This window comes from Haemaphysalis longicornis, unplaced genomic scaffold (assembly GCF_048455015.1).
Source record: "Haemaphysalis longicornis isolate Haplotype H1 unplaced genomic scaffold, Haemaphysalis longicornis Haplotype H1 scaffold_1, whole genome shotgun sequence".
Classification (NCBI taxonomy): domain Eukaryota; kingdom Metazoa; phylum Arthropoda; class Arachnida; order Ixodida; family Ixodidae; genus Haemaphysalis; species Haemaphysalis longicornis.
The window spans coordinates 424305062-424328472 of NW_027526203.1; the positions used below are offsets into that span (position 1 = coordinate 424305062).

At 48.5% G+C, this 23411-nt stretch overlaps 1 protein-coding gene across 2 annotated transcripts in view; it reads left to right on the plus strand.

The window, feature by feature from the left end:
* LOC144155678 (uncharacterized) overlaps nt 1-12867 on the plus strand; it is a 237218-nt gene extending 224351 nt beyond the window's left edge. For both annotated transcript variants that reach the window (XM_077687273.1, XM_077687274.1), the window contains 2 exons: nt 3192-3950; nt 8634-12867. In XM_077687273.1, the coding sequence (XP_077543399.1) occupies nt 3192-3950; nt 8634-8842 (968 nt within the window). In that variant the 3' untranslated portion in view covers nt 8843-12867. The remainder of the gene's footprint in view (nt 1-3191; nt 3951-8633) is intronic.
* Nucleotides 12868-23411: the final 10544 nt, after the last annotated feature.

The window sequence follows — 23411 nt, forward strand, 5'->3', positions numbered from 1 at the left end:
GCTAACGAAGACAGGTTGCTGTCCTGAGCACTTTGATATAACGAGGGTTCACTGTAACCTGAAAGTCAGCTTTGAGCATAAACTATTGCATTGCTGCTTTTTCCCTACGTAATTTTTTCCCTCGCCGTAAAATGAGCAAATGCACAGACCACCATTGCATGACGTTACACGCACCCCGTTAAGCGGCCCATTGCGCGCGGGGAGTGAAGGCTTCTTCTTGACCGCCAAGCGCGTTCCGCGAGACGCGCAGTGCAGCAGGCGTTGCTGCTGGCGGGCCCAAACAAAGGCCGTGAGTCAGGCGCGGCGGCCGCGACCGGCTGTCCTACAGCGCGGCGGCGGCGGCGACGGCCAGGTGGTTTTGACGCGAGCAGCGACACCCGCGTCGTGCATGCAGCCACAGCGCACGCGATCCCCGCGGACTCGCTTAAACGACGGAGCCATAAATAAGCGCCACCGGGAGCACAACAAACAGGCGTGCACTGGGCCGACAGGAAGGCAAGCAGCGTGACGCCGGCACGCACGCAACAAAACACACCTAGTAAACACATCATAATGTTCTCCGCGCTCTACCCCCGTCCGCCAAGGGTTGCCGCTCCCCATCGAGACTAAATAAAAGCGCGCTGATATTCTCAATGGAGGGCTCGCTATCGCGACGCCATCTCGGCGGCATTTCACGAGCGCACTCTTCGTCGTCCCTCGCGGGATGCGGGAGCAGCGCGCAAACAAAGCGCTCCCCACGAGGCGGCCGAGCCCCTCGCGTTCATCTATCAAAAGGGCCGGCCACCGGCGAAATTGGGGCCCCTCGAGCGGAGCCGCCCCGCGCAAATTAAAGGTGAACCGGAGAGTGGGCGAGCTTTTAACTCCCGCGAAGGAGCTCGGGGCCACTCTGCAACGGGACCGCCAGCGGAGCAGCCAGCTCCTTGGTGGCCGATGAGCGCCGACCAAGTCCAAACAGTGCTCCGATGAGGGGACGCGCGGAGGGATAATGTTGTATTTAGGCTCCCGTTTCGTCAAGTGGGGAGCGGGCTGGCTGACTGGCTGCCGTCCGTCCCCATTCCCCTCCGCGGCCGATCGAACGACCAGCACAAACAGACACGTAAACTCGCCACCGGGGCAGGAGGAAATAGCGGCGTCGGATCGAGATTTATACGGGCCTGATGGCTCCGCTGGGGCCCTACACCGGCGGCCCGGCAGGCGAGGATTTGAGCAAATGTAGTGGCTCCCAAAGGTCCTTCCGCGAAACGACACCTCCATACGTCCCCGCCATTGACTCCCTATTACCTGTTTGGCGTTGTTGTACACTCGGGTAGAACACGGCAGTGGGCACGTATATACGGGCTGCAGGACACGGCGAAGAGAACTAGTTGCGAAGAAGAAAAAAAGTTGCAGTGAAGTTCCAGATTACTCTAATTTGGTCAGAATGGAGAGAGAGAGAGAGAGAGAGAGAGAGAGAGAGAGAGAGAGAGAGAGAGAGAGAGAGAGAGAGAGAGAGAGAGAGAGAGAGAGAGAGAGAGAGAGAGAGAGAGAGAGAGAGAGAGAGAGGGGGGGGGGGGAGAGGGGGAGAGAGGAGCGTATGTCAGAGTTGAGCGATTTACGCACTGCCCCCTAACTTTAATGTTTATTTCTTCAACAATCCAATCGCAATTGTATTACTATGGAAAACCGAAATGTCTTACCGAAATATAGCAGTGACGGCCTATAATCCAGTGTTTAGTGCTCATTCACCATGTTGCAGCCCGAAACAAACAAAAACACGCAGTATGTTCGGGATGTGCGTCTACTTTTGCCCCGACGCGGTTGTTTAAAAGATTTAGGTATTACTTTCAACGAAAATGTTTTTTGCCTCTATTAATTGCGTTTTGACACTAAAAGCATTACCTTTACCGCTGACAAATATTACTGCTCCTACGCCTCCCATTCAGCCCTATTTTTTAAGCTTTAGAAGTAAGAATAAAAACGGGAACTTTTATTCATTCACCAGTCACCTTCTCCCCGTAGTGAGCCCTCACCGCGGGAGCCCGGCTCTGCGAGACTCCGCTCCTCGCTCTTTGGTTCCCACTCCATCCATCTTCAGCTTTAAATCTTCCGCATGAAATTCCTGCATAGACACGATACTCCATGATCCTACTCCGCAGCCCTTTATTTTTGCAAAGATTCCGCAACCCAATCTTTATTTTCGTCCCGGGCCCTCCTTTCATCTACGCGGCACAACATTTATTTATACCTGCATTCATCCCATTCGACAGTGATACTCCTTTACTGACCCAAAAAATAGTGTCTAAACCACTTTCACCGTGAATAGCCTCACCTACTATAATCTGATGCTTATGCAAAGCGAGTATGTATAGTTGGTCATGTTTGAATGAATCCATGCGGGTCTCCGATGTACTCGTATTTCTCTTTGTTGCGCACTATCTTCTCGCACTGTTTGCAACCATCATCCTGAATGAAAAAAAGAAGCTGAATTGGGGTTTTGCGAGCCGTAATACACTTGGGCTATCAGGCAGGCTGTAGCATTTTCTCTGTATACTGGGCTACTGCATTTCTCGGTATACCGCGCACACACTTTTACAGCCGGGAAAAAGTGAGATCGTTGGTTCAGACCAGTAAAAACGGTGTCATGCGGAAATCTTATTGGTCACGAAAACGCCATTGGACCTATTGCACATGCCGAGTTCCACGGACGCCACTTTCACAGACCCCCAAAAATGCATGGTGTGAGGAGCTGAAGAACCCTGAAGAGGGCTGTAGTGGGGGTTTCTCGAACCCGTTAATGATCCCTTTGCGCATACAATTTCTCCATTTATACAACCTGCTCGATTCTTCTAGCACTGCAGAACCATATTACTTCAATTAACGCGAAAGGCTGCCAACCACATTTATTAGCCTAAACATACAATGGCCAGGCTTGGACCAGTTTCCCCGTTTTAGTTTATGTTGCTTGAGTTTTATTTTGGGGACCTCAGGGAATAGAAGGCAGTCAATATTTTTTCTGCGGTATCCTTTGGCTAATCAAGAAAACCATTTCACTATTGTTTTTACGCACAGCTGCTTGCTAATGACCCATATTGCAACACATATTTTACACAGTGTAATTATTTAGGGTTTAACGAAATTGCTAAAGCGAAATAATGCGCTTTACGTTGGAAGTAAGCTGAGCGCCGCTGTCTCTTGTATTACCCCCGATGCAGAAAGCACGTTACGACCGCCCCCCAGTTCGGCAGAGGTAGACCACGAGACGGCGGACATGCAGCCCTCCCAGGCGCACCGGACCAACCCGGGTCCCGACCCCCACCAGCAGCGGCACAGCTACGGCCACTCGGCGAACCCGTACGCCGTGGGGGGCACGTCGCGCTCTCCCATCCTCAACGGCATCATGTCCCTGGCGCCGCCAAACTCGCTCACGGGTTACACGCCGGCGGCGTCCTCGGACAGCCCGTCGCCAGACCTGCAGGGCCTCGAATCTCTCATGTCCAAGTCGTCGCCGAACGCCGCCGACGACTCGTCCGGCGCCGACAACGCGCACAACAAGCCCAAGATCTGGTCGCTGGCCGACACTGCCACGAGTAAGAGCCCCCCGCCGCCGCTCCCATGCCCGGGAGGACAGGCGCCCGCCCCGCCGGCCACTGGCGCACCGCAAAAGGAGCCCGCCGGTCACGGCGGATCGGTGCTTGGCTGGTTCTCCGGCGGATACCACCATCGAGGTGCCGGGAACAACGCTCCCGCTTCGGGCCACTTTGCGAACTACGGAAGCAACGGCTTCAGCCCTGGGGGAGCTGCGCCGCAGACGGACACGCCACCGCAGACGCCACCCAACGCCAAAATGAGCGCCACCGGCTCGCTACCCTTCCACCTGGGCTCCGGCGGATACTTCCAGGGCCAGAACTCGCACCTCTACCTGGGAGCAGCGCACACGACATCCGCCGGGGCGCCGCATCCACACATGCCAGGTCAGCCTCATGTACGGGCCCGCAAAGGCAATATCTCGTGCTTTTATTATAGTCGCGTACTGACGTATTCATCAAAATGCGTAACTTGCATTCTTCTGGGACCAGAGAGTTGTCAGAACGTTTTATGTGACTTCAGCTCAAGCGCGCTGCAACGATTGTAGTACACAGAGCGTCGTATGCCACGAGTATGCAGTAAAACGTACGGTGGAAAATATATACTGAGGGCTATAAAATAGGCACTTAGCTGCACCTGATTAGGACTTGCTCATACGTAACAGGTTACAAGTAGCGACGTTGCTTCTAATTCGTTACATTTCTTGTGTAATTTTGTGACAGAACTGTTACATTTTTAACAGCGGAGCTGTTTAAGCTTGAGCTTGGTCCGGTGGCGTTAGGCCAAAAATACCAAGAAAAAAAAAAAAAAAAAAAAACTCCACCGTCTGTAAAGGGTGCACCCCCACAGATAGGGTCTTTTAGCACTGAAGCCGACTTTCGCGCCTGCTCGAGTGTGAGCACAAGGGGCACATGTGTGTGCGCACCCCTTACTATACCATTTTAAAGGTGATAATCGTTCTTGGGCTACTAAAACTCAAAAAAAAATTTGGCGCCGATTGCACTAGTGGTGCAAGGCTGGAGAAACAGCGGAGGCGGTGGTCGACCTAGCCTCTTCCCCTCTAGGATCCGCCGTCAGTGTAGGGGACCGACCGGAACGACCTTGTAAAATCCGGCTAAACTTGGCGTCACCCCGCAACACTTCACCTAGCCTAGCAAGAATATCGCAAAACTTAACAAAAGGTAGCAAAGCCTAGCAAAGCCTAGCAAAACTTGCACCATTAGTGCAAGCTGCGCCGTTTTTTTAGAGGAGTAGCAATATTCTATCTCTTTTTTGATAACAGGTTGGCTGTAAGACCCCGTACACCCGTGTGGTCCAGCAGGGAAAAAATGCAAAAAAAAATCTTGCTTTTCGCGCCTTCATCACCCCAATTGCATCAGAAAATCACACCACCCACTTTTTTTCTTTTGTATGCCCTAAACAGTGCAACCTACCCTGCTTGACTACATATTCGTGTATCAGCGTATTTTCTATTTTCGCCATTTCTTTTCGACGAAAAGCCACAGAAAAACGTGCAGTGCAGTGGTTAATATTTCTGCGGGAAAGCGAGGAGAAATGTCGGTTGCAGATTTTGAAACTTTGCTGCTACTGAATTTAAGTTAGGGTAATCTTGACTAACAATAAACATTTCGAATTAAAATCTGCGCTTTGTTAATGTTTTGCGCCAGAGATATTTGTTTTAAACCATAGAACCCCGAGCTAACGCTTCATTTATGGAGGGCTCAGTGACAGCACGTATACTTGCAAGGGCAATTCGTTATGCGATCTTTCAACGAATTGCAGTAGCTAGTAGTTAGTTGGCTCTTTTCTCTAACGTGTACAAGTCTGCTTGGGTGGAATCACTGACGCAAACAGCGCAGATAAGGTGAAACACAATCTGCTTGGTCAGTACAGGGCTCTACACTAAAGTGAGGTTTACCCACCCAAGGTAAATATACTTAGTGCACACAACAAAATGTGCACTAAGTATCTTCATCTTTTGTTGTATACTCAGTGGTTCTTTTTGCATATTTTGGACAATACGGCTTTTTTTTATTGTTCTCAAAATCAAGAGGAGGGTGTCGAGTGGCAATATATGCAGCCAAAATCGACCAACGTAAGTGATTACCTGTCACTACGTGCTGTTCTCTCCTCAAACCTGCTACGCAAATGCGTGAGCATTTCTTCGGATGCCTCGTGCACGAGTATTACGCAGTCGCTTAGGAATGCACAGCAACGTCCTATCTGTGCGCACGTCCACTCGCCTTTTTTCCTCTCTCCATGGATTCGCATTTGTATGTCGTCTACTGCGAGCATTCTCGGCTTGCTACAGTGTTCCTTGGTACTGGAATACTTGACTCCTCAGTTATGTTCCCATGCTAGCTCACTGGCTTCATTTGTCACGACGTCGTCGGGTATGATGTCATAACCGGAAGTGAACAACTTCCGGCCGTGACTTTGGTTCAGGGAACACTGTAGCCAATAATGTTTTGCCTTAGGAGTCAAGATGCCACCACAAATAATGTTTGAAAATCCCCACGGAGAACTTCGTAGTGCCGCTGTTGCTGAAGCAGGTTTTGGGAGTTTAATGCGCCGAAGCTATACACCTGGGCCATGAGGTGTGCCGTATAGTGGACGGCTCCATTAATTTTGAACAATTGGGGAACTTCAATAACGTGCGCCAAAATCTCGATACACGGGTGTTTTCGCTTGTCACTTCCATCTGAAACTGTTTCTGGCGCATGTTATTGCAATAGCAGAGGTATATTTAAGTCGGTGGTCTCAATAAAGAAACCTCGCGATGAATTTGTGGGAGGAATACCAATCGTCGCTTTTAAAACTTACTGTACCAACGCTATTTCAGTCATATTTGGCTGCATAAAAATATTTGTGTTGTGGTAGACCAACGCCGCCTGTATTAACATTGCCTGACGCGTCGCGCGCTTTTCAATGGGAAGGGTAGGGACGCTTAGTTCAGGCACTGATCCGCTATGTGGCGCGTGCCGGCGGACATCTCGCTTTACGTCACTGCTCGCGGGTCGCGAACGCTGCACCCACTTCTACGACGTGTGTCTGTCAGCTTGCCTGTTGGGCTTCAAGGGCCGTTTCGCTTACATCTTAGCCGCGACGGGGCGCTAGTTCTCTGGCGCACTGGGGATCTCGTTCAACGTGTCGCTCGCTTCACACTTGCTGCATTTTTTCAAAGATAAAGACGGAGGTGGACGGAAATAGTGTAAGAACATACTGATTGTCGGGTAGACATATAGCTAATTGAAAAACGATATTTTCGGATGGGGCAGCCATTATTTTACTGATATTTTTCTTTCTGGAGTATTTAGAGAAGAAAAAATTGCGTGCACATTTATTGTTCAGGCGCTCACTTTTACGATTACTTTCCAATCATATCACGTGCTTGTAAACTTCAGAAAATTATAGGAAACAAAAGGATAAGCAGCTGGGATCCCACCACGCTGTCCGGGCGCTTCTACAGTACAGTCCTCAATTTTAGAAGTGCGAACCGATGCTGAGTGCGAACAGCGGGGTCAAAACAATACCTAAATGCGGAGGGGGTAGAGGTGGGATGCCCCACTTAGAAAATTTCAGGGCCTGTGATCCGAAGTAGATAAGCGCGCAAAGCCGGCATCAGCCTGCGGCAGCGCAAGGGACTTTGCTTCGTGACAAAGGAAGTTTTATCAGTGACAGACCAAGACAGACAGGCATGGTGAAAAACAAGAAGGCGTAGGAACGTCGCCTCGGGAACGCTAAACAAACTTTCCACTATTTTGCATAGTTTCCGAGAAGCGGCGCTGGCTGGCGGACATGAAAGGACGCTGGAAGGCTACGGAGCGGGGAAGGGTAGGAGAGAGCAACAGGAGAGTGGCTGTTTGGCCATTTTTCGCTCACGCGTTAGGCAATGTTTATACAGGCGGCGTTGGGTAGACCACTGATGAACGGTGCAAAACTGCTTGCTGTGCCACTCAGAGCCTAATTTGTAGCGTGACTTGAAGCGTAAATTTCTAGAGTATTCATACACGCGTGCCTTGGTGTGCGATATTTTTAAATGCCTCCGGTGTTAGAAACTTCAGCTATAGCAATCAAGATTTTGTAAACGTTTACTAAACGAACGCATTGCGTAGTGTGTATAAGCTATGCGCATGTGGTATGTATGAAGAGGAGGATAGGCACACGCCATTGCATGCAATTTATAGTTTTCGTTATTGCTACTGCTGTGTTCCAAAGGTGTCTCAGGTAGTGACAACGCCTCGACAAGATACGCTGAAACCAACAGGTACAATTTTTAGACGAGATTTTCCTTTGTATATTTTGATGGGGTGGGTGGGGGGTGGGAACAGTTTTATGGAAACCAGAAGACCGCATTCTGAGTTTGTGGTTACAGCATAACCACCAGCCCACAATGTAGTCAACGCAAGGGAATATATCCGTGTTATCATTTACAGAACGACACCGCCATAAACTGGTGTAAAGATAACGTTATAGTTCAGAAGGTTTCTTCCTGAAGAAAAGGCGAAAAGAAAAGCGTGTCGCGGGGAAAGTATGGGATCGTGGAAGGAAAATGTCCGCGCAAGGCCATTGCCGTGCACGGCGGCGAAGCTCACGCTGCGTCCGGCGGTTTCACCGCGGTCAAGGAGCGCGTCAAGGGTAGGTGGGCGGAGGAAGCTGCGAAGGCTGCCATCGACAAAATGCGCCCGAGCGAGAGATTCCACCCCGCCGGGAGGGGAGACCCTGCCACCGCAAAACCAGCCGCGGCAAATATTTTTTAATATAAACGGGACCGCAGCGCACCGAGAGTTCCGGAGGAGAGCGAGGAGGGCGCTCCTCAATTAATGCAGATTGAATTCCGGCCGGCATAAAAATTATTCCGGGACAGACGGATTGGTTTGCAGCGACACCCACCTTTTCGTCTCTGGGGCTCTTCATTTCCATCGATTGTCAGGAAAAGGCCGGAAGAAACGGGTGCAGGAGGGGGGGACGCGCTGTTGGGCCCGCCTCGCCTCATCAGGCTTCCCCGGCGGCTCGCTTTTTGCCTTTAATCATGTCCCTAATTCGTCTCCACCTTTTCCGTGTTCCAGTTGACAAGTCGTCGTCGTGCGCCGGAGGCCCCATCTACCGGGCCGCTGGGGGCTACGCGTCATCGGCACCCGCCGCCATCATGGCCGCCGCAGCCGGAAGTCCCTGCGTCGACGGGGGCTCTTCCTCTTCCCGCTCCTCTTCCTCCGAGGACGAGTTCGCCTCGCCGCAGCACTACGGGGCCTCCGCTGCGCCCGATGGCCTGCCCTGAAGCTGTGATCGCGAGCCGCGTGCTGGACCTGGGCTCCGGCCCCGCGTCTCGCCCCCTCTGCCCCGCCTTCGGTGAACGAGCGACGGTCGCAGCTTAGAACTGCGGCCTCACCGTCGACAGCGGCCACAAGTGGCGCCTCGTGGCTGCGGCCCCGGGGCAGAGTGCTGGCGCGACCTCTTGCTTTCGTACTTGTCCATTGTCAGCCACGTTTGGACCTTAATGACACATCTGCTTGGCACCTCCAAGCAGGCAGGGCGTCGGGGAGCCGTTGAAAGGGCTTCGGCCGGTGACATCACGCTTTCCTTTCTTTTCCCGTTCGCACACTGGTATGAATTCCGGGTTGCACTGAGGCAGCATTTACAGGATACACTGGGCTCCTCCTTGCCACAGACTGCCGCCTGGAGCTGGCCAGTAGGCCATGGGTGAATCATGCGAGGCACGGAAATGTAATAGAACACTTCACGGGCATGCATTAGATGCATATGCAAACACGCGATCACCTTGTTGCAGTGAGAAGCTTGAATGACTCTGAGAAGAAAAGTGCTCTCCTGGGACGATACGCTTCCAGGCTTGACATCTTTCTGAAGTTTATTGTGATGTATTTGTTCAATGGGACGTGCTTTACTAAAGTGGCGAGTCACGAAAAGTGACGAGTCATTCGAGCAAGTGGCAGGGACACATTTTGCTCATTCACGCCATGACAAAAAGAGCGATTTAAATGCTCCCACAGCTTTCCATTTTGGGTAAAATGAAGCATTCTTACTAAAAAGCGACCGCCAGGATAAGCCAGCATGCATGGAACGAAGTGTACGTCGCTTAAATTGTACGCACCATTAGATGAAAAATCGGAGTTTTGCTTTATACGACACCCATGAACAAAGCCTGTAAATATATAGGTTAGTTTATTTAAAATCCTTCTAAATATTACCAATTCATTAAATATGTTTGAGTCGGTATGCAAGAGGTGAAAATTACTACCTTCATTTGCGCCTAAATATAGCTGGTGACGAAACTTTCCAATGAGTACTTTGATCTCGTTTAAACTGCGCATATATGAGCGTGTGTCCTTCGTTGCTTTTTTTCTTTCTTAAAGCCAGCGTATAAAACTGTCGGGCGGATTAGAGGATGCCGACGCATCTCGAAAGGGCCTGTCTAGCAATTCTGCCTTATGTATACCTGGAATTATTTTCATTTTTCTCTGAGGTTTCACGACTCAAGGGACTCCCTCATAATTGCCCATCTCGCGCACAGGTATAAATAGCATGCAGCGTTCGTAAAAAAAAATGTCTTTCTTTCATTATACGCGTTCCCACCTTGTTTACCGCACGCGTCTACTACTGACACCACTGATTGGTAGCGGTAAACTATCAGGGAGCAAATCGAACCCTCAGTAATTTTGACTGAGAAAATACGGAGCGTGTTTGTCTGTCCTTATCGCGTGCGTGTGCGTGTGCGTGCAGGGGTCGTAAAAGGGGCGTCGAGATGACTTGGCGGTGGCATGGAAAACCGGCAGAGAGGTTAGAAGGAAACCACTGAGCTTCTTTTTTTTTCAAACGAGGCGAGCAATTGGCGCCCTGCTCTGATCGTTCAGAGGGAATTGGTAAACATGCACAATGCGCTGCACCTAGGTGTAATGGGCTCAATATTTTGATGCCCAGAACGCTCTTACTCTCATAAAAAAACTAAACTGGAAGTGGGAGACAATTTTTTACGTAAAATAAAACGTATCACGGGTCTTCTAACGTAATGATGATTTGCATACAAAAAAAGAACTTCCAGTTTGATTTTCACCATTTGTGTATCGCTTAACCTTGTTCATGACCACCCCAAGAATCTTTTTTTTAACCACAGGGGGGGGGGGGGGGTGCGTATTTAAGGTGATACGACAAGACAACGTCAGTAATTAGGACTTCCACTTTAGAAGGATTTGCAAACCGAAGGAGCTTTCAGTTAGCCTTCGCACAGGCATAAAAGTGTAGCAACAGCTTTCTCGCTCCATCGGACATGAAGGTAGAGACGACTCGACAACCTTGCGCCCCTCTTTGAATGTCCATGCTTAAGCGCTTAAGTACTATGAGATCTGCCAGGTTTTATCAGAATCGAAAGGAACTTAGTTTCCGATAAAAACGGCTACTGGGGCGAGTTTCTGAGGAAACTCGCCTCAGGAGCCGTTTTTCTTGCCATTGGTTGCCATTTTATAACTTCTAATAAAAGAATGATGCTGCCTCTGAATACTGTTTAAAAAAAAAGAAGTGTTAACTCATTGTATTTTGTACACTTACTTCCGGAAACTTGGAATCTCGATGCGGTTTTATGACAAACCAGTATGGCACCAACTGGAGATATTGTGATATTGAATCTCCTTTGGGACTCAAGCTCCCATTAGAGCCCGATGTAAATCAAAACGCGTCTCTTTCGTTCCTTGCTTAGTTAGCCTTGTAAAGATTCGCGGAACGTACAACTTAATCTTTAGGCGAACATGTGTGTCTGCATTCTGCCCCATAAGCCGCACAAAAATATTCTTAAAAACACGAACAGGCGCAAATACTCGTCCGAAGCTTGTTTTCTACTGGCTATTGGTAATTACGGCCCCGTATTGTTTACAATGCACGCTTGATGCTGTGTACCCTTAGCTCGCAAGATGGGCTTGTCGCAAGAGTTAGTGCCGCATCTTTTCTTACAAAAATCGCATTATTCAACTGAAAAAACAAGAGTATTGTGCATCCAACTGATTGGTATCAATTGCATATCCAAAACTATTTTTCCAGTCCCACAAAATTTTTTGAAAATGAATAGAGTAAGTAGCGTCAATTTTTATGTAACTTCATTTCATCGCATCTCATTTTAAGGAGCTTACTCGCCGAGGTTTCTTTCGTTTTTTTTTTTTTTGTGCTTGACTTTCTTATGGTGAATCTCTGCCGCGAAGTCAACAATACGTGCTTCCGAAATACGTTCGGACAGCTGTAACTCCTCTGCGCCTAAAAGCACGGACTAAGGAACCTACCGATGGCAGGGAACAACATAAACATGTACCAGTGTGAGCTGTGTCATTTTCTTCGAGAGCGTTTAGTTTTGTGCTCGTGTTTTACTCTGTGGTGATGTATAGACAGCGAGGAGGCAGCGTTCTAAGTTGAATCGAAGTCCGTAGCTGATACAGCCACGGCATTAGATTAAAAGTGTAGATCATCTGAAGCTGGGAGTGTTCGCCATATGGCTGGGTGTTCGGTCGAACGATTTTTAAACATGTGATCAAAAGGCTCTCCTCTACATTGGGGGCTCTTCATACCTCGAAATTTGGAGGTATTCCTTTCGTCAATGTCTATGTATAGGAAAATACATAATGGGTATAAAAGGAAATTGCGCAATGACATGGATGCGCTCGCGTGCGGGGTAAAGTGAGTGCAGCGTTTACGAATATGCTCTGGGTAGCACTCATGAGTCTGTGTAAATACGCCGTATATAGAGAACCGCAATAGGGCTTGAGTAGTCGGAGGGAAGGCGCTCTTTTTCGGCATGGAATGTGTGTATATTCCGTCAATGCAGCAAAGAAAAGGGAGAGATGGCAGGGAAGGAGATGTGCAAGTGGAAGTCTTCCATTTCACAAGGCGAGGCTGTCCGAAGCAATACCTATACCGATGGCGACCATTTAAGGGTGTGAAACGTATACGGTCCTGTTTATACGCCCCTGCCTTCTATACGTTCCTCCGGCCCCAGTTGAGACATGTTTATCGCGTATGATGATGTATCAGTGTACTTGTACATAAGTGTGATGCCGCGGCAGCGTGCACAACTTGTGAAGAAGACTCTCGTGGCGCCGTGCGACCTATATACGGCGAATATTGTCTGCTCCCCGATAAGGAGGGGGCAGCGCCCGCGCGCGCGTCTGTGTGTGCGTGTTCGTGCGTTTCCGTTGCCTGTGGCCGACACCTCTGTAGATATTGTTTCGTGCTATACGACATGTGTAAATATATGGCAGAAATGGAAATAAAAACGGAACATGTGGAAAAGAGAAAACAAAAATGTCATGAGCTGTCGCTGTGTGTCATTCAATTCCCCTACTGGCAATCTTGCTTAAAGCGCCATCCTCAGCAGATCCACCCATTGATTTCAGAGAAGCGGCATCTTTTTTTCAGCCCCTCCATGGATCCAGACGCGGCTGACATTGACCCCAGAAGTTGTTTAGTTGAAATGTTCTTAGTGGAGGCTACATTTCCCGAGTCCAATCGTATTTCAGCTCCTCGTCGTTCGATGACTTTCTCCATGGACGGTAGGGAGGGGGTCATTTAGTGCATTGTGGAGAACCGCACGTATGCGATAGTTTTCAGGAAGGAGGGGATTTGTTCTAATTAGCCACCGCTGAGCAAAGGCAAATCGAAACTGTGACTTGGAGCACGCGGAGGTCTCAGACACTGCCCCATTGTGGTGATTTAATTGTGCCGTGCAACCATGGTATCACGTCCATTCAATCGACGGAACGCCTACTCTATATACATCGGTGCAAATAAATTCCGCAGTGCCAGACTCGAGCTTCAGATATCTATAAATATGTTATGGTCTCAACTTCAAACTCGGCAAAGGGCTCAAATCACTAAAAAGCTAACGCAAATAGTGGTGGCGACAGCGAAGCGTCAACTTCGTGGGAAAAGGTGGCTGCGGTGCAGCGCCCTAGGAAGAAAACAAAAAAGGACGGCCTTATTTTAAAGCACTCCAGTACGATCAAGAGGTCAATCATTATGAATTTTTTACTGAAAATATTACATCCTTTATAGAGAAGGAGGTCCGTTTAAACGGACTATGGGACCTCCTTCTACACGATGTTGGGTTTCTTAGCAATTTAGTTTTACAATTTTCCGTTTACTGATACCAATTTTTATTGTTCTTTTTTACACGCTATAGAAAAATCTGACAAAATGACCCTCTTGATCTAATTAAAATAGACCTAAAAAGCTCAGGTCAAGAACTTCTAGCGTTACGATTATCACCGTTAGGTGGCGCCAATTGTGCCACCCTATAAAACGAATGACGTCACGCCGTAGCGCAATTTTGGTATTGTTTGGAATGGTTGGTTTACAGCTCGCCACTGGTGTGCTTTTGGGGTCCGACAGGTTGTTTCTCACGTGGGTGATGTTCGCAATGTCGTTTTGGTGATGATTTCTGGCAGTAAATAAGAAATCAATGCAAATATTCCTCGCGGAGATGGACTTCAGTGGTGTAGAGTGTCACAGAGTTGCCCTTGAAAGGGGAAGTCTTGGTTCGTCTATGTTCAAGTCACCGACCACGATGAGCTTCCTGGCACGATGAGTGGCAAATGCTTGCAGCATGGATTTCACGATTTCAGCAAGGTAGTATTTGATTAGTGCCACAGTCACGTTGCGGGTCATTTTGTTTATATTTTGATCGAGTGTTACCAAATGTTCTCTCGCGAATATCGCAGTTAATTGATTGATTGTAGGGTATAACGCGCCGAGGCTATACGCCTGGGCTATGAGGCGGGCCGTAGTGCGGGGCTCCGGATGAACTTTCACCCTGCTCTTGGGGACCTTTACCGTGCGTTGAAACCTCGACTCGCGGCGTTTCCGCTTCTCGCCTCCATCAGAAAAGCGTCCACTGCGGCCGGGATCGAACCCGCGTCCTTGGATATCGCTGTTAGAAGCTTATGTTGTAGAAGTTACATAACCCTTACTCATTGATTCTGGGTTTCACGCGCCGACGCAATGCAGGCGATGATTCGTGCCGTAGTTTAGGGTTCCGGATTAATTTTGACCTTCTGGGGATCTTTAACGTGCGCCGAAATCTCGTACACACAGGCGTTTTTTTTTTCTTTTCGCCTCCATCAGAAAAGCAGCCGCCGCGACTGGGAATCGAACCCGCCTCCTCGTGCTCAGCAGCACAACGCCTTAGCCACTGAGCCACCGCGGCGGGTAACATCAAAACTTTCATTAACCTCAATACGTCAGAACAGTCTTTACTGGTAGCTCAAAACGTCGTTGATTCTTCGTTTCCTGGCGCTTTCCGCCATGCGTTCGCCTATGGTCGAAAAAAAGGACTGCAACTTTCGCTTTTATATACTATGACAATTTTCAACTTTTAATTAGGGTGGGTTAAATATGTATATAAACCTTGTCTGAAAATGATTGTGTGATGCGAAAAGGGTTTAGGGGTCGTGTTCTACCGAACATGTCTGTACACATACAGATTACACCACATTTGTTCGCGATATAACTCACGCGATGGGACATTACGAACTATCAGAACGTAAGAAAGACGGTTTGAAGCTCCCATTAATTAGGAAAATGCTTATTGTCCAACCGGCTTCCTATCCGTTATACCCCCGCCCCAACATTAGACAAAATTTCCGTAAACAAATATTTTCCCAACGCTAGCCTTACCGCAGACACCTTCCATAAGTGGTACACCCCATCCCTGCCACCTTGATGCGCACACACCCACCAGTATACAGCACCTAATCTGGCACTGTCCTAAATTAAAGCGGTGCGGAACCTTCCGCCCTCCTCCAAGCGCCTCCTCCTCACACATCGACCCTCATACATTGGAAACCTCCGCCCTGGCGCTAATTGCACACTACCCAACAAGAAACGGTCTGGTGCACCCTGCAAGCAGTTTAGAGCCGTAAGTCCACCCTCCTCACCCCACGCGGTCTATCCCGCCTTCTCAAGGGGTCTAACGATGTCACTGTTAGTACTTCAAAGCACCTGCAAGATTTCCGAGGCCGCACATACCCGTACTTTCCATTCCCGCTTCTTCCACTTGGCCTAGAGTCCTCCTGCACCAAGAAAAGCTCTCTCTCTCTCTCTCTCTCTCTCTCTCTCTCTCTCTCTCTCTCTCTCTCTCTCTCTCTCTCTCTCTCTCTCTCTCTCTCTCTCTCTCTCTCTCTCTCTCTCTCTCTCTCTCTCTCTCTCTCTCTCTCTCTCTCATTCTCTCTCTCTCTCTCTCTCTATCTATCTATCTATCTATCTATCTATCTATCTATCTATCTATCTATCTATCTATCTATCTATCTATCTATCTATCTATCTATCTATCTATCTATCTATCTGTCTGTCGGTCTGTCTGTCTGTGTGTCTGTATGTCCGTCTCTGTGTCTGTGTTATCTTCTCAGACAGGAGTACAAATACGGGCGTGCATTGCCTAACAATAAAAAAAAGAAAGGCAAATAAAATTTGTTTGTCAGATACGATTTTACATAAGCTTGCAAAAACCGGTTTTGGCAGACCCGATAAGCCTTTTTTAAGGAGTGACACGGAGAGCTCACTGATATATTCATTGCTGCTTAAAAATAAATAAAACAATCAAAAGTTGAACAGTATTCTTTGGCATATTTTTGGTATATGAAAACACGGAAGAGTGCGAGCAACAAACTTCGGACGATGAAGATGCCATATATAGTGGCGCCAGTCCTATCACACGATACGTTTCTTTGGCCGGTATTCAATGGCGTGGAATGCATGCAGACAACCATGCGAGTGCGCCGCCATATCTGTGGCCAAGCGTCTATTGCTAGGCGACGTTGTGCGCACGGCCCCCAGATCAGGCACCCTTCTTCTCCTCCATGCAACCGTGTGAGTGCGCCGTGACTCGTTACGTCGGGCTCCGCGGGATGGCGGTACTTGTCCATGTCCGTGGCGCATCGGCCATGTCTGTGGCCGTTTCCAGTGTTGCCAAGCGAAGAAATTGACCGCTAAACTTTTCAACGAATACCGTCTATACCTCAAGTTCACACTACCCGTCTTATGACAGCTATTCGTGCAGCGCCTGCGGAAGGAAGCGGCCAACCATGAGCACTGCGCTGTGTTTCTATAGTTCCGGGAAGCAGGTTGTTCCGTTGTGTTTTATTTCGCTATGGAGCCGCAAGAAAGCGGCTCGGCCGTCGGCGCCTCATGTCGTCGTCGTCTCCCGTCGTCGTAGTATCATGTAGTCATGGTACTAAAACACGGGGACACTCGTCTTCCAACGCCTCGCGCTAGAACGCTTCGTGCTTCAAAGACACGAGGCGAGACTTACGGCAACGCTGTATACCTCTATTCCCCAACGGTTTTATCTCCGTGGGCAAAAACGCCAAGGCGCCAAGAATGCACTTATACACTGCATGCTTCTCGCTCCCCAGGTTTTACGTTAGTGGCGACGACCCAGGATTTGTTTTCCCAGCGTTTTACTTTTCCTTTTGGCGCCTTTTTTTTGGTTCTTGAAGCTCCACAAAAGCCATTTTCCGAGTGCTGTCGGCGTACAGCAGTGGATAAGTCACTTTCCCGCCATGGCGCTTCGGGTTCGATTTGCGTACCTGCCCTTTAGATGAACTAATTTGTGTGCGGCGGGTGTTGGCGCTGGCGTCATCGCCAGTGGGAGAGGTCGCGTGCTTTCTGGACATGGTTTTGCGAAGGCCAGCTGCGTGCGCGCTTTAGCCAACCTAGCCAAGCAACGCTTGCGCGTTAGAAACTTCTCGTGTATTTGCCGCGCTCTTTGTCCACGATATTGATCCGGCATTGGTTTACATAGGGATGCATCCGCAATCCGAACAATGACCTACCATAAGGCTTTCAAGAAACCGCTCGGGGTTAACCACCAAAGTGGCCGACAATTGCTGACAAATGAAAGGGCAGCAGTTCAGTAAAATTGTTAACAGCCATTCCTCTAGAATTACGAAATCGAACAGCGCTGTGCCTGTCGATACATTCCCAGACCTGTTGAAGCTCTTGGAAAACGTAGTAGAGCAAGTAATTTACGCCATTTGAGAATGCGCTCGCTTTCGAAGGGCATGTGCAAGAACTGGGATACAGAGGCGGACCCCGGATGAGAAAAAGATTCTCTGCTTGAAGGGCGAAAAGTGGTGTTTGCAAAACAGCTACCCCCCCCCCCCCCCCCCTCCCCTCTTCATTTTTCCCTACCGCAAGATGCGGTGTTTCGAGACGACTACTAGAAAACACCCCACGCCCTTGCTTGTGCTGCGAGAGAAATGTGGAAAGCGTTACGTTACTCCCTGAGTCCTTTGACCGACGCTGCTAGTTTTGTCCCCCCCCACTTCTACATGCGACTTCCCACCCGGGGCCTTGACTCTCGTCGGGGCAGCATCTGTCGCCTGAATGAGGTTCTTTGGAGTCACCTCTTCACTCCTGTTCTTGTAAATCGAATCCGGGGCTAGTATGAAGCCTTCGAGCTTGTCAACTTGCAGGAGTTTCAAGTTAGTATTGCGCAAGTCCGCAAGGACGCTGTGCGTGTTTCAACGCAGCAGCTTGCTAGATATAAATCGACGCTTTCCTAGACACACCCCTGCACTGCACTCCCTCGGTCTTGGCTTTGCCGGTCGCATCCCTGACCAATCACAGCAATTCCGTCCTGTCCGGAACCGGGTGACAATAGAACTTCACCCCAAGTTTCAATTGGTATTTGGTTGCTGGAAGAACAATAGTGTCACCCAAAACGGCAAACTGCAGCCAAACTGGCTTTGGAGGCTACAGCTTTCTGGAGGGAAAAGCGTGCAGGCAACCTGCGTCCACGAAACATCGAGGCTTGGCTCGCTACCAACAAGCATTGGTGAAGCAGCTTCTCCAGGTTCGTATGAGCTCGGACTCACTGTAATGCACTATCTGGAGGAAATCCCCACAAAACTCATATAGCGTCAATCTTCTACATGAAAAATTAGGTATACAATATACTCTCGATAATTGGAATTGTTGGTTAATTGGAAGTTAAGTGAGGGCCCCGTCAGTTCTGCTCGCAATCCTGTGGGAAAATAAGCTCGGTAGTTGCAAGAGAAATTTTTAAATATCGGTTAATTAGGAGTTATTTTTCAATCGAAACGTTGATCCGACCGGAACGTTTGATAAGTTTGCTATTTTAAAGGAGCCATGAAGAGAAAACAAAAGTTTGTTTTATTCGAAAGATTAGGTGTTTCATAGTACCCCAAGCGCTTTCCCGGAAGCAAATGATGCTTTATTCACTGAGAAATAAGGCAATTTAAGCCAAAATTTTAAATCTCCCGCTAAAATTGCACATTTCGTCACGTGAACAATGGCGTCATACGAGCCGGTCCATGAAACAGATACTTAGTATGTCGACTCCATATAGCACCCACACGCGGGAGTCGACCGAGACGGCGGCCATTTTAAAAATACTAGTAAAACCTAGTGCACCCGCAGCCGTAGTCATGGAATCACCTGATCCGGAGAACAAAACTCTCGCCGAGGAGCTCGGGCTTGCAATTAACAACCTCACACCACTTGAACGCTCAATGCTTCCAAGTGCACGAGCGACGAGCGGCAAGAGTTGTGGGATACGCGGTGGACGGGAAAGCGACCATTCCGCGATAGCCACAACAGACGAACGCCCAGCCGTCGGCACCGCTGCCTCGTCAGCCCCGTCGCGACGGACGAATACAGAATGGTTGATTGATTGATTGTAGGGTTTAACGCGCCGACGCAACGCAGGCGATGAGGCGCGCCGTAGTGGAGGGCTCCGGATTAATTTTGACCACCTGGGGATCTTTAACGTGCGCCGAAATCTCGTACACACGGGCGTTTTTGCTTTTCGCCTCCATCAGAAAAGCGGCCGCCGCGGCCGGGAATCGAACCCGCGACCTCGTGCTCAGCAGCGCAACGCCCTAGCCACTGAGCCACCGCGGCGGGTGAATACAGAATGGTACGTATGGGCCGTATTTTCAATTTCAGTAGCAGTATCGCTTATGCCAGTTGGCCGGTGTCGTGTATGGAAAGCCGTTCGCTCGAGCTCTCTGCTCCGACCAGAAAGATTCGAGCGTCAATGCGCGGTGTGTACGGCAATTTTTTTCCCCAAGGTCAGAGCGCTTTGACGAAGTCGGCGACGAGCGCCAGCATGTCCGGGTCCCTGCCGCAATCACTTCCTCGGAAATGAAGCGAGCGCACTCGTACTTCCTTTAGCTCTCTTTCTCCTCCGTTTGCAAAGTTCACAAGACGTAGCCACTTGCTTCGCCGAGGTTCGTCGTTGGGCAGCACATGAAAGGAGATCTCACCGGCGGGGATGTCGCACTCCCTCGACGATTTGCCCGTACTACATGGGCATTTCAAAACACAGCAACGAAATGTCATTGTAAAGTACTCGAACAAACTGAAGTTTTCAGTGGTTGTAAACTGTAAACGAGCTCGTAACGACAGCAGCAAGCCAACACGACCTCCATACCGAAACCTGTGCGACGAGTGGCACTATCTCGTTGCTGCTCTGTGTTCCTTACTCCCCTTGTTTCTATTTTTACCTTTGCTGGTTGGCGATATGACGGCCAAACTCCTGTGAAGGGATTACGATACCAAGCAAGGTCGCGGCTGTGCGTGCTGGGACGGTTCGTTGGCCCCGAAGAGCTTTGAACCCGAAAATTCGTCTGCGCGACGGTGGTGACGGCGAGATGTCGAGTTCGGCTGGCGGTAGTTTCGTACGCATTGGCATACACGCTTGCGTGTTCGTTCGGAACTTCAACCGTTTACTCCACCGTTCTTTGTCATAAAAAGAATGTGCAGTATGTTTCACGGGCATTTAGCTCGCTATGCAAACTGTAAGCCCTGCCTAACATGCGTTTGCTTTTGCCGGCCTCCGCCAATCGCAGAGCATTCTCGAGTGACATCATAGGTTCTGTTGCGGAAAATGAGCTGGTGGGTCGCATGGTCATTTCCTTTTTTCCTAATTATGTAGCTTATTTGAGCGAAGTTTGCGTTATAAGTGGTGTCGTTATGGTTCTAACGAGGCAATCTTTCGAATGAACCAAACTTGTGTTTTCTCTTCATGGCTCCTTTAAAGAGCAAGACAGCTTTGTATGTCACACAAGTAACATCGGCAACATCGTCTTGTCCATCGACCAGATTTAGGGGAAATCCCCAAGGTGGAGTAAGTTTCTGTGAAGGAAAGTTTGACATCCACCTAAATGCAGCCATACGGCTACAAAGGAAAGCTATACAGCTTTCTCAGAAACTTCACAGTTGAAGAAAAAAAAAGAAAAATTCGTCCTGGTCCAGGATCCTGGACGAATTTTTCTTCAACTGTGAAGTTTCTGAGAAAGCTGTATAGCTTTCCTTTGTAGCCGTATGGCTGCATTTAGGTGGATGTCAAACTTTCCTTCACATCGTCTTGTCCAATGGAAGAAGCAAAGAAATTGAGCTTTACGATAATGGTCTTGGAGCAGCTCTCGGTGGCACACTTTTCGAAGGGTGCGTTGTCGTGGACAAAGTAGTGGTGACACGCGGTGCGTTGACAGACATTAAAATTGTTTGACACCATGAGCCTAGTAACAAAAACGGCATCGACGGCGGCGTTGAAACTGAGCCAGAACGGCGGGCTACGGATGGGTCTTGGCCTCGCGGAGCGGTTTTTTGCTGCAGAGAACAATGCTGAAGAAGCACTCGGACAGGTATACAGTCTGGAGAATTTACTTTCCGCAGCAAGATTCTGCAAATAGAAACAGATGGCAATTACGATTTTTTGGGGGGCAGTCAGCTTTCAAATTAATGAAATGTCAATTTTTGTTCAGTGTGATTAATTAAAGTTCATTTAATACGAAGTTTTTCGGGGTTCCAGTGAGCTTCATGTTAACGGGAGTCGACTGCAACCGCTTCTGGTGCCCTTCTGGGGTTGGGATCCAGGAAACAGCTCGTGCACTTTCGTACAGTGAATACTTTCTGGTCTCATACATGTACAGGCTGGGCCTGCATATGTTTCTGTCGGTAATAAGCTTACCCAAATGAAGATGACTTAAAAGACATAGGTGGCTTCAACGTAATGCAGACAGGTAATGACTGATGCGTTGTGTACCAGCTCAGGGACGGATGACAGATAGAGAGGCTATCACAGTCTACCACAAGCACCCGGTTATCATTCCTTGCTAGCAGTCAGCATTTTAGGAGAATATCATAATTGCTCACCCCCCCCCCCCCCCTAACACAGCCGGGAGAATTCACCATCAAGCTTTAAAAGGTAAGTGGCGTTCCTCTTGAATCAAGTCGTTTCGCCTGGCATAGCAGACTTTTTCCGAGGCAGAAAATTGAAGAAGTGATATCGCATTAACACAAGCCAGCTGCGTTTTCTTTAAAGTCGCGTATTGCATGAAATGCGGTAACAAACCGACTGATCTAGTATGGGGGCAAACAAGCACACCAGCGACCGAGAACCTGTAGGTGGAAAAATGGGCGGTTATTTGTGTACTACTGGCCGCATACGTGCGAAAAAAGCCGACCGTAAGATCGCCGAGCGGCTTCAGCGACAAGTAAACAACCTAGGTTTCGCACACGCGTCGGCAGCTTTGTCATTTGAAGCAGAATAATCGAGTCGAGCACACGTGAATACGCCACAGATAATTCGGCATTATGGCTACGGAATCACACAGTAAGAAGAGTAAGTATAGAGACAGCTCAGCGAGTTGTTTAAGTTTCATACTTAAAAATTCGCAAAACAAAACATCACCAAGAAAGAAAAACACAAACGAAGGGAATATGTCCCGTAGTTGGTGTGTTTCACTTCGACTTAGTTTCTTTTTGCGAAATCTTCAAGTATGAACCATTCAGGAAGGTTTCGTTTTGTGCCCACTTGCTCCACCAGTATGATGAACGCAACGGTTTGCTCATATTATACGTTCGGGGTTTTCTGTGATAAACGTAAAACGCTCTGTTTTCACGTAAGCTAAACCCCACGTCTCACGTTCAATCAGTGGGTCACCTTTTGGACAGCTGACCAAACTGTGTACTTTCACATAAACCCCCGAGTCATACAGGCGAGCCAAGGCAATCGTGGCGTATAGTATATAGTATAATCAAAACGACTCTGCGTGCACGCTGGCTGTAGTGCCATTACTTTTTTCTATAGTGAGTGCTATGCGCAAATATATGCATCCGATGCATTGCGATTACAACTTCACCAATAATTCAATAATTCATTCAGCAATATTGACACTATTACAGTCTGTTCCACAGAGGTGGAAACACATGTCGGCACAGTTGCGTGTTTTCTTCGCGAGTACTGCACCACATACTTCGACATATGTGTAACCCATAATAAGACAGTTATGGAAGTGTTTTTCTAAAACGTCTTGCGTGAATGCATATATATATATATATATATAGCGTATGAATGAAGTACAATGGGGCCGGTAAAAATGTACATTAAAACAGAAGACTAAAGGGTAACGAACGAACATGTATTCACGTTTCAGCTTGGGGCAAGCCTTCGTCAGAATAAAAATCTGACGAAGGCTTGCCCCAAGCCGAAACGTTAATACATGCTCATTCGTTACCCTTTAGTCTTCTCTTTTACTATATATATATATATATATAGTGAAAAATGGGTATAGCTTCTAACAAAACTGTTTATGTGTGGACGTTTCGGTCGGATGCCGACCTTTATCAAGACAAGGTCGGCATCCGACCGAAACGTCGACAAATAAACAATTTAATTAGAAGCTATACCCATTTTTTACTATTTGTTACGGCAACCTAAGACAGCCCTTCTCGCAATCTATATATATCTTTATATATAAATATATGTATATATATATAATGAGAATGGGAAATGAGGGGCTGAAATAAGGGTGGGCAGTCAATAG